This window comes from Peromyscus californicus, unplaced genomic scaffold (genome assembly GCF_007827085.1).
Source record: "Peromyscus californicus insignis strain IS unplaced genomic scaffold, ASM782708v3 Scaffold_1__1_contigs__length_55948999, whole genome shotgun sequence".
NCBI lineage: Eukaryota > Metazoa > Chordata > Mammalia > Rodentia > Cricetidae > Peromyscus > Peromyscus californicus.
The window spans coordinates 7,161,260-7,174,961 of NW_026294492.1; the positions used below are offsets into that span (position 1 = coordinate 7,161,260).

General features: G+C 54.5%; 1 protein-coding gene across 5 annotated transcripts in view; it reads left to right on the top strand.

Moving 5' to 3' along the window:
• The window catches only part of Atp6v1c2 (ATPase H+ transporting V1 subunit C2), a 39,592-nt gene that overhangs the window by 25,613 nt on the left and 277 nt on the right, over positions 1-13,702 (top strand). For 3 of the 5 annotated variants that reach the window (XM_052745840.1, XM_052745842.1, XM_052745839.1), the window contains 8 exons: positions 1,413-1,504; positions 3,844-3,942; positions 4,475-4,543; positions 7,564-7,656; positions 7,758-7,851; positions 10,284-10,415; positions 11,226-11,323; positions 13,432-13,564. In XM_052745840.1, the coding sequence (XP_052601800.1) occupies positions 1,413-1,504; positions 3,844-3,942; positions 4,475-4,543; positions 7,564-7,656; positions 7,758-7,851; positions 10,284-10,415; positions 11,226-11,323; positions 13,432-13,564 (810 nt within the window). The remainder of the gene's footprint in view (positions 1-1,412; positions 1,505-3,843; positions 3,943-4,474; positions 4,544-7,563; positions 7,657-7,757; positions 7,852-10,283; positions 10,416-11,225; positions 11,324-13,431; positions 13,565-13,702) is intronic. The other 2 variants (XM_052745841.1, XM_052745843.1) reach the window with 1 other exon arrangement.

A 13,702-nucleotide genomic window follows, 5' to 3' on the forward strand; every position in this document is an offset into this window, starting at 1 on the left:
GAAACCCCTCAAGGCACACGGACCTCTGTGGAGCGTTTTTGTCACGCCCTGGGAATGTGCTCCTCTTTGGATGTCTGTTCTAAGTACTTAAACTTAGAACTTGCACACCATGCTGGGTTTCATCTCATGCTTCTCAACATCTCCCCCATCAGAGAGAGGTATGCACTGCTCTACGGTATGGACACTCCCATCACATCCCACTGCCAAACTGGCAGCAGAGGGATGGGCAGACGGCTTATGTTTTGGGGTCACAGACTCTGAAGCGTCCACCACTGCCTGTTAGGCGACACGCATCCATGCGTGATAAATACACAGGCACCTGTTCGTCGTTACGGCTGCAGGGTGGTGCTCACTGTCATGCTGTGTGTTTGCAGGGCCAGGTCTGCTGAGCCCTTGGAGGACAGAACTGTCTTTAAATTACCACAGAGCTCAGCCCCTGGGAGGGACTCGCTGTGGCTCTGACTCACTCGCTGCCTTCTGGCCTCAGAAAACATATTTACCACCATCTTCTTGAACTGCTCTTCACTGTGGCCAGCTGTCCTTGGGGCCTAAGATGACATTCCTCCCCCTGTTGAGTAGCTGGGGAGCCTGAGGCAGGGGACAGAGGTGCTCAGTTGTTGTGCCCTGCAGGTTAGGAAGAGGCTGCCGTCAGGCCTGGAGAGGTGGATGACTGGGAGGCTGAGCGTGGAAGGTCAGCAGAGAACACAGGCTAGCTACTCTCTAGCAGAGGTACCCAGGGCCCGGAAGTTCAGCATCCCTTGCTGGGAAGGAGCCCAAGCTAGTGTGTGACACTGGCCAAGCTGTGTGGCTGGCGCCTTCATACCTGTAAAGTTGTCTCCACCCACTTCCCTGTGTGGGGACTGACTGAGGTCCAGGTGCAGAGGGTGGGAGTGGGAGGTAGGGTTGGGAGAGTCCGGAAGGAGACAGGTGGGGCCACGGTGAGTCTCAGGAGGGTTGCTGTTTTTCTTTTGTTTCTTTGTCTCTTTATCCTGACACAGGGTTTCAAGAAGCCTAGGCCTCAACCTGGCTATGTAGCTAAGGATGATCTTGAACTGATCCACCTGCCTCTGGCTCCCAAGTGCTGGAATTACAGGAATGAGTCCCATTGGCTGGCTTGGTCACTGTTGCTAAGTGTCCCAAAGATGCTTGGGCAGATTTTTTTTTTTTTTTTTTTTTTTTTTTTTTTTGGTTTTTCAAGACAGGGTTTCTCTGTGTAGCTTTGCGCCTTTCCTGGAACTCACTTTGTAGCCCAGGCTGGCCTCAAACTCACAGAGATCCGCCTGCCTCTGCCTCCCGAGTGCTGAGATTAAAGGTGTGCGCCACCACCGCCCGGGCCACTTGGGCAGATTTTGAAGAGGTTCACTGACTCTTCAAGGTCACCAGGAGCATCTCTCTCCCCCACTTCCTCCCAGCAACTGGCACAAATCGAGACAGACCTGAAGTCCCGCACAGCCGCGTACAGCGTTCTGAAGGCCAACCTGGAGAACCTGGAGAAGAAATCCACGTGTGTACCGCACCCACTGCCTTCTCTGTGCATGTATCTGGTGGGGTGGGGTGGGGGGTCCTCTACTCTGCCCTTCCCGTGACTGTGGCCCTTGAGCCGGGTGAACAGTTGGGGCAGATGAAGAGGACAGAGCCGGGCAGGGTGGCCACCCTGTCTGTGAACATGGAGGAGCATGACATTGCTTCCTGCTCATTCCTTCTTTCCTTCTGTCCCCACTCCTTACCCAGGGTGAGGCTCTGGGGAGCCTGCTCAGGCCTCTCTCTGCATCTCCTCTTCAAGGAGGGCAGGCAGGATGGGATGGTAGAGCCCAGACCTCTTCAAGGGGCAGTAAGGATCATGGGCAGCAGCCTGGGTGGTGGTGGGGATACAGTGGCAGGGCCTCAGCTGCCCTGGCTGTCTGCTGGAGAATGGATTGTTCAGGCCCCGACAGACCAGGCTCCGTGGTGGTCAGGACCATCATGGCGGGGACAGTTTGGGGGATGCTAGTGAGCACCCGGGGAGGAACAGGCGGTAAGGAGCCAGGCAGGCTCCCGAGTGAGAGTGGGGGAGTGGGGAGGGCCCAGCAAGCATGAAGTGGCCCCAGCAGTCACCTCTAGATCCCGAGTCTGAGTCCAGAAAAGCGGAGTGGCCCAGGAGCTCGGAACCAGTTGCCCTCCCTCTGGTATGTCTTACTAAGCTTCCCTCTTCAATCTTCCCCGGGCCAGCTTTTCTACTCATAAAACGAAGACCATTCCTAATCTGAAAACCCAAAAGTAAAATTGCTTCAAAACCGGAAACATTTGAAGCATCAACATGATTCCTTAAATGGAAAGTCCCACCGTACAGCTACGACACAAAACACTAAAATCGCCGTGGAAGCAAGCTTCCCTGCAGGGTCTTGTATGAGTCCTGGATGAAGCCGATGGTTTTCTTCTGCTTTTGACTTGTGTCCTCCAAGAAAGCTCATCATTCCAATAAAGCACTCAGATGAACAAAACGACCCCAAATCCAAACAGAGAAGGAATCCGGAAGCTGCCGTCTGTCAGTGGGGGTGGGGTGGGGACACACAGATGCCCCGAGCTTAGAAAGTCGGTTTCGGTTGTCTGGCTCCGTCTCAGGGTAACTGGACATGAGCAGGGGTGGATTTGAGTAAGGTGGCCACAGTCTGGTGGCCGTCAAGACGGATCAGGGTAAAGGTGCCTACCACACGCAGGATGACCTGAGTTCAGTCTCGGGGTCTCACCTGGCAGAAGGAGAGAACTGACTTCTGCAAGTTGTCTTCTGATCTCCACAAATGTGCTCCTACACACACACACACACACACCACAAAGTAAATAAATAAAAAGTGTAATTTGAGAATTGGGACTTCAGCGGGTGACTGGTCCAACCTCCTCTCCCCTACGGTCTCTGGTTCCTCCTCCTTCACCAATCAGATGCCGACTCCCTCTCCTGTTTATTCTTTTGACGTACATTTTAAAGCGCCCACAATATCCTCAGGCTCTATAGACATAAAGCAAGGGAAACCGTTTCTACACTTGGAGAGTCACAGTTACTCAATCAACAAACCTGTGGCTTTGTTGCCTTGGGCCGAGTGCGCCAAGTCTCCTAGCAGGATGATGTGCTTGCTGTGGTGACAGGGTGGCTGTGCCTAGGGTCCCTCTGGAGGGGATCTGCCTGCCTTTGTCCTTGACCTCACAGCTGCGGGTGGAGCAGACATCTTTGGAGGATGGGATTTCTCTCTCGCCTTTGAGGCTATGCCTTTTAATCTGTGCTTGGGAAGTTGGAAGCAATAGACTAACATTGCTTCATGCTCTGGGGGCTGTCGGGCTCGGACTCCGCAGCCTGGGGACCCACCACGTTGTGGTAGCTGCATGCTGTCCACGCTCTTCACCTGAGCCAGGGCTGGTGGCATCGACAGAGCCACTTCAGGTGAGTGTCCCCAGCTGCTGGACTGAACGGCCTGTAAAGTGACACAGAGCTAGCCCTATCTAGGCCTATCTGTCCCACGCCACTCGGAGCCCTGGCTGCTTTGATACTTGAATAACTTTAGCTGCCTGCCACCTGAGGTCCCTTCCCAGCACCTGAGCTGGCATTTGAGGACAGTGCGGGTCACTGAGGTGTTAGATTCAGCAGCCCCTGGAGTGACAGGCGATCGTTACAGAGGCTTTGCCAGTTTCCCTGCCCCGAGAGGGAACAGGGGGTAGCTCGCTTACAATTCGGCTGTACCTGGCTCTGGCAGCAGACAGCTTGGAGGCTCCCCTGAGCCTGCTCCATGTCCCGCTGTTTGTCTGGACTCTACAGGCATGCGGGGTCAGTGAGCCTCTCCTCTGGGCTCACCCCTTGTCCCTCTGCCTTCCAGGGGGGAACCTCTTCACTCGGACACTGAGCGATATCGTCAGCAAAGAAGACTTCGTACTTGATTCGGAATATCTTATAACCTTGCTGGTCATCGTTCCCAAGTATGTGGATAGGAAGACGGTGGGTGTGTGCCCTGCTCAGTGGAAAGTGAGGTGGGCCCCTTGTGCCCTGCTGGCCCCAGGTCAGCAGACATGGCTGCTCAGGGCCCATGGAGGGCCGCTGTCTCCACAGGCACAGAACCAGGGAGATGGTGGCTGTAACAGCGTTTATTGAGCACCTGCGTTGTGCCCACAAGAAGCCTGAGAGCTCTACTGTTCCTTTTGACCTAAGGCTACAAAGGTCATCCCCCTGGTCCCAGGTAACCTGGGCCAGAATCAGACAATTATTAGTGAGCTTCAAACATACCGGCACCTGAGCTCTCCACATGGGGACCCTCTGGAAGACCTGGGGCCCTTGCACGCAGACTGGGCTCAGCATGGCACTGGGCAATAATAGCAGGAGCTTTGGGGATGTTAGGGACACTCCCTGATTATACCTCTTGCCTTTCAGTCTTCAGGAGAAGGTGTAAAGAGTTTCCTGAGACAATAGAAGCCCTTTCTTCCCAAAGCACTTAACAGTTCTGTGTCCTCACAGGTCAAGCTATGTACAGTGGCAGAGGACATATGAGTCCCTATCCGACATGGTGGTCCCTCGGTCAACCAAGTAAGTGAGACCTCAGCTTAGTCGACATCCCCAGAGGGGAAGGTATGGATGTTCTTGGAGCACCAGACATGTGCCAGGGTGGGGCGCCTCCCAGCACCATACCTATGCATTGAGTCCCCGTGGCCTGGAATTCCTTCTCGCCTCTTGGGATATATTCCTGTCTGCCATTGTCCTTCAAAGCTCCAGTTTCCTGTCCCCCCCAGCCCCCCCGTGCCCAGGAAGGCTGTGCTGGCTGTTTTCAGCAGAGCCTCTGTGTTCTCTGCCTGCTCTGCGTTCTCTACTAGACATCCATTCTGCCCCACCTAAGGGGGAGCAGTGCAGAGATTGTTCGGCAGATGCCCAAACAGAGGGACAGCCTAGGGCTGGCCACAGAGTCTGAAGAGGGAGGAGATTCTCAGTGTGTGGCCATTTAAGGGCAGGACAGGAACACGTGAGCCCTGCAGAAATGATGGATAAGACTGGGTCGGATCTGAGTCTGCCATGGAAAACCAGCAATGCAACTACACACATCAGAGCTCACTTTGAGAAGGAGCAAATGTTAGTCACTGTTTTACTGTTGTGTGGGAGACACCATGACCAAGGTAACTCATATAAAAGAAAGCATGTAACTGGGGGCTGGCTTACTGTTTCAGAGGCCTAGTCTATTTTCATCATGGCAGGGAGTGTGGCGTCACACATGGCGCTGGAGCAATAGCTCAGAGCTATATCCTGATCCACAGGCAGAGAGACAGAGACAGAGACAAGAGAGAGACAGAGAGAGCTAGAGAGAGAGTGAATGCACACCTAGGCCTGATGTGAGCTTTTGAACCCCCAAAATCCATCCCCAGAGACACACTCCCTTCAACAAGGCCACACCTCCTAATTCTTCTCAAATAGTGCCACTTTCAGATAATATGAGCCTATGGGGGGCATTCTTACTACCCCCGCAGGTACATGGAGAACCATGCCATTTATCTAGAATCAAACCAAGTCAAAACAAAACAAAAATGTGTGACAGGAATGTCTCGGTGCCTGCGCCATAATTCAGTTCACAGCAGAGTCACAGGGGCCATAGAAATGAGGAAAACCACCTACAGGGTCATCACGATAAGGAGTCATGAGTCTAGTTCAGTGGGGCAGGGCCTAGGGGACTGTTAACTGTGTGAACTTGTTTGTGATCCGAAGTCATGCATTTCTATGTGTGCCATAAAGGAAATTTTAGAATGAGCCACAAGTAACATGAGCTCAATTATCTGCCCTACCACACTGTACCCAGAGCTGCCCACCTCACCCCACCCCACCTCAACCCACCCCACCCCACCCCACCCCACCTCATCCTACCTGCTCCATGTCATTTCATCCAGCCTCACTCCACCCCATCCAGTCCTACCCTACCTACTCCATCTGTCTCATTCCATCCCATCCCACCTCACTGTCCCCTACCCATCCATCCTGCTCTACCCCATCCCACCCCATCCCATCCCATCCTACCCATCCTACCCTGTCCCACCCACCCTCATCCAACCCATCCCATCCCATCTCACCCCATCCCATCCATCACATTCTACTCATCCTGCTCTGTCCCACCCACCCTCATCCATCCTGTCCCACCCCATCCCACCCCATCCCACCCCACCCCATCCCATCCTACTCTGCCCCACCCCACCCTCATCCATCCTATCCCATCCCATCCTAGCCCCCTTCTGATCTCAACCCATTCACTCTCGAGGCCTTGACCCTGAGGAACATGCTACAAACTCCCAGGACACGGTCACCAGGAGCTAAATTGAGGGGTTGCAAGGAATAGGTTAGTCACAGGCTAAGGTCTTGGGGGAGGTAGAGCGTGAAGAGGAGGTACATCTTTGGTGGGCAGGTAGCACCAGGCAGGAACTGCCTGGTAAACAGGTTTCTTCTGTTCTTAAGGATTGCCTCTGGGGTCCTTTTGGGAGGATCACTGTCTTAGTTAGGGTTTTATTGCCGTGAAGAGACATCATGACCACTCAACTCTTATAAAGGGAAACATTTAAACGGGGCGGGGTTACAGTTCAGAGGTTTAGTCCGTTATCATCATGGCAGAAAGCATGGTGGCGTGCAGGCAGACATGGTGCTGGAGAGATAGTGAGAATTCTACCTCTTGATCCACAGGCAGCAGGAGACTGCCACACTAGACCTAGCTTGAGCATATGAGACCTCAAAGCCTGCCTCCACAGTGACACACTTCCTCCAACAAGGCCACAGCTACTTCAACAAGGCCACACTTCCTTATAGTGCCACTCCCGATGGGCCAAGCATTCAAACACGAGTCTATGGGGGCCATACCCGTTCAAACCACTCCATTCAGCTTGGCAGGATGCTGGGCCACAGAGCAGAGACCTCCGGCCCTTCGTGATAAAGAGAGCTTGAGAGCCTGCACCAACCATTCTGGAAAGGGCTGGAGCTTAGGGCCAGTTCCTATGGGTGTGGGCTCTGAGACACCGGAGAGGTGATCTGACAACCGGGCATGCCTAGACCCCCAAGACATCTTGCTTAGATCACTGTCTCCGTGTTGCTGGGGATGGTGACTCCATGCTGGCACATGCTGGCAAGGACATATCCAGCCAGGGCTTCATGACATCGGAAGTGGAGTGGCCCTTGTGGAGTGGCCTGCCACTTACCTCTCTGGAACCTGCACAGCCAGCAGTGGTGTCAGGCCCTGCGGAGCGGGGAGAGGGGGGGCTGGATCACTCAGCCATTTGAGGAGCACGGGACAGAGCAGATCCGCACTCCCTGTCACTCCCAACCAGAGGCTGGAGCTTCCAAGGCTGAGCCTGGAGGGGTGGCTGCTGGGGGCCGGACCTAGGAAGCTGTCAGGACACCCTTGGTTCCCAGGCCCTGGTGACTGACACAGACCCAAGTATAGGCCACCAGGCCCAGGGGATGTGACTCTGCCAGTGGGGATGGCCTCCCGAGGCTGAAGAAGAGCTCCTCTTAGCCTAGCTTCAGCCCAGAGCCTGGAGTGGAGCGACCCGAGGTCATCCAGCCGACAAACGCTTCTCCTCTAGGCTGATCGCCGAGGACAGCGAGGCCGGCCTCTTCACAGTGACTCTCTTCCGCAAAGTGACCGAAGATTTCAAAGTTAAAGCCAAAGAAAACAAGTAAGGATGCGGTCCCGGGCTCCTCCGGGTTTGGTGGGAGTCCCCGGGGAGAATCTGCCTTGGCCAGGTTCTCAGTGACAGCTGTAGCTGCTTTTTTGAAGGTTCATTGTCCGGGAATTTTACTACGATGAAAAAGAAATTAAAAGAGAAAGGGAGGAGATGAACAGGTTGCTGTCTGATAAGAAACAACAGTATGTGAGTACCAGGGTGTGGGCAGGGCTCTCTAGACAGCCGAGACACACCCCCAGTGTTCTGGGGGCCAGAGTCCACTCCTCGGTCTCACCGTTCCCACATCCTGGACTTGTGCTGTCAAGGCACATGTGAGTTCAGATGGCATATGTACCGAGCCCCACTCCGTGATGAGGCTCACAACCACCCGGATCACGGTCCTTTCTGGCAGGGCTTGTCTGCTGTACAGTAGATGAGATGCTGAAGTGTCCCCTGGCCAGGGGATCACCCTGGGCTTTGCCCCAGGTCAGCCAGAGCAAGGGGCACCAGGATGAAGCATCTGCGGCCAGAGTGGATAGTGTCAGCGACTCAGAGATTGCACAGCCCTGGTTTCCCTATCGCCCATGACTGTAGATTTCAGGGCGTCAGCAACACCTGTGTTTACCTTTCCTGTGCTCTTAGCAGAGTGGGTGCTTTTACCTGAGACACTCTGGCCACGGGCACTTAGAAACTGTGTGGAGAGGTCAGCCTCCACTCCTGGAGCAAAACTGAGTGTTTGGTGTTGAACTGGGAACCTTTAGTTCTGGGAACATCACCGCCCGGCTCTGCAAAAGTGTCTTCCAGACTGGTGTCCAGTAACAGCAGCACCGGCTCAGCCCTGCACTTTCAAGGCACTGGCCGGAGGGGGTGTATGTGTGTTTCCAGCTGTGGAGGGAGGCTTCCTCAGAGAACCTTCTAGTGCCACTTCAGTGACGTGGGGGAAGGAGAGTGCCCTTGAGTCTCCAGAGGAAGGCCTGTGTACTCACAGCTGTAGTACGTGCCTGGGAGAGCAGGGCCGCTGGACTGGTACAGAGCCTCACACGTGGCCCAGCACTTGCCCCAGGCTTCCTCCCACACTAGGCAGATGGCCTGCGCACATCCAATCTGATCTTGCTGAGTGAGCATAAGCCACCGAGTTCCCCGAAGCAGATCGTGGAAACTCAGCTGCCTGCTGTTTCCTTTCCAGAAGGAAAGCCCGGCTTCTGATGGCTCCAGGCGTTGGATTTTCTATGTTGTCGTTTATGTTTGAGAGAGGGTCTCATGTATCCCAGGCTGGCCTCTGACCTGATATGTAATTGAGGGTGACACCCACGGAGCTCTGCGATCATAGGTGTATGGTACAAGAGTCAGTTTCTGTTCTGGGGATGGAACCTAGGGTATTGTACATGGCAGGCAAGCACTCTGCCAACCGAGCGACACCTTCACCTTTAGTCCATGTTGGAGAGTTTGAACCCCTGGAGCATAGATACATGGGGACACACACACACACACACACACACACACACACACACACACACACACGCATGCCAGGTATATGCACTCACACTGCCCAGACCCAAAGTCAACTGGATCCTCGCCGAGGCTCCTGAAGATGCAAAGCCTGGCTGGAGGCCTGGGCCCTGAGCCTCTGAGGGTGCTCAGCCTTAGAGCAATGGCGTAGACATGGCACATTCCGGCAGGAGTGACTGTCACTAACTAGAACAGAAGCCCTGGGTGCCGTTGCCTGACCTCAGCCTCCTGGGACCCTGTCCACACACAGCCTTGCCTGTAGGTGGGGCTTTTCCTGGATTGTTGCTTCCCTGGCTGAGTCCCTGCAGTATCCCCGGATGGGGCCAGGTTATCAGGGCCCTGCCTATAGCGATGTAGGACATTTGGCACCCACCCTGTTTATTAGGGTAACACAAGCAAGCCTGCCACCTTCTCTTGGGGCTCAGATTGCTGGCTGGTGGTGTCTTTACATGGCATAGATTTCGGCAGCCCCAACTGCCCCCAGAGAACCTGCCAGAGTCTCCTTGTGTGTGGGAAACAGCTCCTGGGAGACCCTTAGAAACTGTGCTGGCAAATGGAGCCTCAGAGAAGCTCAGTGAAGACCCCCTTCACCACAGTACCCAGAGTATCTCTTGTATTTGGTATGGTTGTGAGTGGGTTTCAGCCAAGTATCCCATATCCTTTAGTTACTGGCCCACTAGAGGCTAGAGACTGGGTTGCTCTGGGAACACACAGTTGAGTTACCCCGCGTTTTCTACCCATTTGCAGACAGGGTGCTAAAGGGTGAAATGTCCTAGCTGCATGTCTGACTAATGTCCTGTATGTGACATGCTGACGTGTTCCATGAACACCCCAGAGGGAGCTGTTCCTGAGTGTCAGGGTCCAGACAGATGAGCTCCTGAGGTCAGGATAGTTCAGTAACACTTCCGGGAGCTCTTTTTGTGTGCTGCCGCTGGGGTCCTGACCCAGGCAGGCACGTAGGTTTGTCTCCATCCCTAGTGTCTGAGATCACAGGCCTTGCACCCCTGCCACACCCTTCTCGGAGCCCGGACTCCAGAGCTTGCTTGCACATGCTCTCCAGGCCATGAGAATTACTTGTGTTCATGATTCATGCTTGCTGTAAGATTAATAAATAATTTCTGTGCCTTTAGCAAACTTCCTGTGTTGCTCTTAAAAAGGGATCAGCCACCTACCGGGACCACAAGGTTAAGGTAACCCCGCTAGGTAACCCTGCTAGGCCCGCTGCGGGGCAGACCGACAGAGACAGAGAGGGCGAGGGTGAGGTAAGCACCCCCTGGGAACCCTGGGGGTCCCCGGCTCAACGCGCTCCCCAGCTGAGGAACAAATCTTTGCATTTGCTGTCGTTTCTTATGGCTTGTGAGGTCTGAAATTGGAGGAGCCCAGAATCCTGCTGTCCTAATCTTCATGGTCTTTCTGGAGTTGGCTCTCTAGGCAGGGAATGGGGCTTGTTGGCTGGCTGGGATGCCTGTGCTCTGGCTGACGGTGGCTGGAGCTGGTGTCTGGTGACGGGCAGGGCTCTGGCTGGAGGGTGGGTGGTTCAGAAGCTCAGCATTCCTCCTTGACTGCCCTGGCTGGACCACCTCTGGCCTTGTCGAGCAATTGGAAAAGGGTCTGATGGGGGCTGCCCCTGAGGAACAGCCACATCAGGCTCTGTAGCAGCAGCTATGGCCTAGATGAGGCTTGAAGAGCCACTGGCAGGTGCAGCTGGTAGACGGGTGGGCTGGACCCTCAGGGCAGTGCCTTCCGATGAGGTGGGCCACTTGGCTGTGCAGTGTCGGACAAGAGCCTATCAGCTGCACGTGACAGTCTTGAGGTCAAGAGCTGTGGAGCTGCCCACCCCTGGTCGGAGGTGGCCTCTCGCATGTGCCGGTGGCTGCCTCTAGAACGTCCCCAGTGCCAGGCACCTGCATGCAGTGGTCCTGAGCCTCCCCAGGCTCCTCTCTGCTTCTGTTGGCTCCGGGGCCTTTCTTCTGGTTGCAGGGCTTGCTCTGTATAACGCGAGCCCTTCCTTGGCCTTTATCAGGCGAGTAGGCGAGTGCCCGGAGGCTCACGTGGTTCTCCCGTCTCCGCAGGGACCTCTGCTGCGCTGGCTCAAGGTGAACTTCAGCGAGGCTTTTATTGCCTGGATCCACATAAAGGCCCTGAGAGTATTTGTGGAGTCTGTGCTCAGGTGCGTGGTGGGGATGCTGGGCTGGATAGCCTCCAGTGGTGGGGCCTGGAAGGGAAACTCGGGCGCTCCGTTCCCATCTCTCTTCTTGCCCTCCTGCCCTTCGCTTTCGGTGGCCATGTCTTAGCAATCCTCTCCACTCCGTCAAAGGAATCCCAGTTGGCCATGTGTACCCCGCTCTCTGGGGCTCTCTCTTTCCTACCAGACTTGTGTGCTCTGAATGCCTCACTTGTGTACCCCCATACAGGCCCTCTGTGCTACTGGAGGGCCCCAGTGGCTCCTGGGAGACGTGCTCAGACTGTCTCATTTCTCCATCCTCCAAGGGTGGTCCTCAAGGTAGCTCCCCACTAAAATAGGAAAGCTACCCATGCAAAAATTATTCTTTTTTATTTTCTGTCATTTTAAATTTAAGTCACTGGAAAATTCGGAAACCGTAGTTAAGCACAGGTGTGAATCCAAATCACTTGTTGGGGATGATGTGGAGCTCAGTGATTGAGCATTTGCCTGGCATGCATGAAGCCCTCAGCATCACAGAATAAACCACAAGCATACACATCTCGGTGTGTGCTCATTTAGGTTTTTATGGTTCTGTTCCCCCCCCACCCAAGTATTTAGTGTTCAGATACATATTGTTCTCAATGTTGTCATGGAAAGGGAAACAGTAAATATTTTTCAAAGGAGGATGAAGGTTGAACACTAAATGACATAGGACACTGGGTGTGCAGATTTGGCTCTCAAGGAGTGAGGGAGCTCACTCGTGTTAAATTGCAGTATTGTTAGTGGGATGAGGCAGCAGTGGGGAGGCCTGGGCCTGGAAGCAGCAAGACACCGTCCAGTGGTTGACCTCATCACAGGGAGGCGGCTTCTCTCCTGAGGAGTCTAGGGAGTTGGGGTGCATCCTGGGCTGGCATCTTGAGGATGGGCAGTAGGAGAACTGACTGGCCCTGCTGAAATCATGTCCTGGCAAAATGATGCTCTGAACTGTCACTGGAGGGTGAGCAGGATGGGTGTCACTGGCAGAAAAGCGAAAAGATCTGTAGGACTTAGGATGAGATGACCATAGGCATGAGCCTATGGTCCTTGCACTGGGGGCTCAGGAGGCTGAGGCAGGAGGATCACTTAGTCTCTGATCAAACCGGGTTAGAAGAGCAAAAAACACCTGTCTCTAAATCAACTGGGCTATCCGCTCCCCCCCTCTCCCCCCCCCCCCCCCCCCCCCCCCCGGCTTACCTGCATGTTAGAGGATCCCACTGGCCAGTACGGCACTTGCCTTGGGGAAGGGCAGGCAATACGAGGGGCCTCTCTGGCCAACAAAATGCAGAGGCACCAGAGGCCTCTGCAGACATAATGGAAGGCAGTGCCATATTCCAGGGGTACTTTGTCCACAGTAAAGACTGGGAAGGTTCAGGAGTGGACATGATGGTGACATCCACAGATCCCAGCTGACTCACTTCCACAGCAGACTCCAACGAGGAAATTCTGCTGCTAGGTGACAGCAAGGCACCCAGGGACACCTGCCTGGGGCAGAGTTTGGACACACTGGCCAGGGCATGGCTCAGTGACACACTTGAATAGTGTTCTGGAGTACGGGACACCCCAGGCAGTGATGCTTGAGGAAATGATTGGGGAGATTTAAAATCTTTTCTACACACCCAAAAAACTGAGCAAGAGGAATTACACCTCGGCAGGACCTCTGCTCTCCTTTAGTGGACACGTGTAACAGCTGAATGGGGACCTGTCGAGTTCAGAGCTGTGGCTTGTGCCACTGAGTATGCAAAGGACCCAGCACAGGTGGCCCAGGCCACGGGCTCGTGGTTTCTGTCATAAGCTATGACCTTCAGAAAATGGTCGGCACAGTACAGAGGTTTAGTGTCTCATTTCTAGCCTTTGGTTCCCTGGCCCAGTTACTTTTTACAGCTTGGTTTTCCTAAGTTGTGCCAGTCGGTTACAGGCTTAACTTCACACGCAAATCACAAAGAGGCCAAAGGCTACAGGGTCTCCTGGAGCTGGAGTTACAGGCACTCTTGAGCCCCCTGGCATGAGTACTGGGCCTTTGGCTGTCTCGCTGGCCTTTACACTAAGTCCCCAAGTGGTCTGTCTTGTCCGAACAGGTATGGACTTCCAGTGAACTTCCAGGCTGTACTCCTGCAGCCCCAGAAAAAGTCAGCCACCAAGCGCCTGAGAGAGGTGCTCAACTCCGTCTTCCGGCACCTGGATGAGGTCGCCGCAGCCAGCATACTGGATGTAGGTATCGTGGGGACTCAGACGCACTGCCACCACAGGCTTGCACTGAGTCACAGACTTCCAAGCAAGGGGGTGTATGGTGTGGTGGGGCCCGCTGCACAGGACAGATGTGTGTGTGGCCAGAACCCGAGAGCTCCC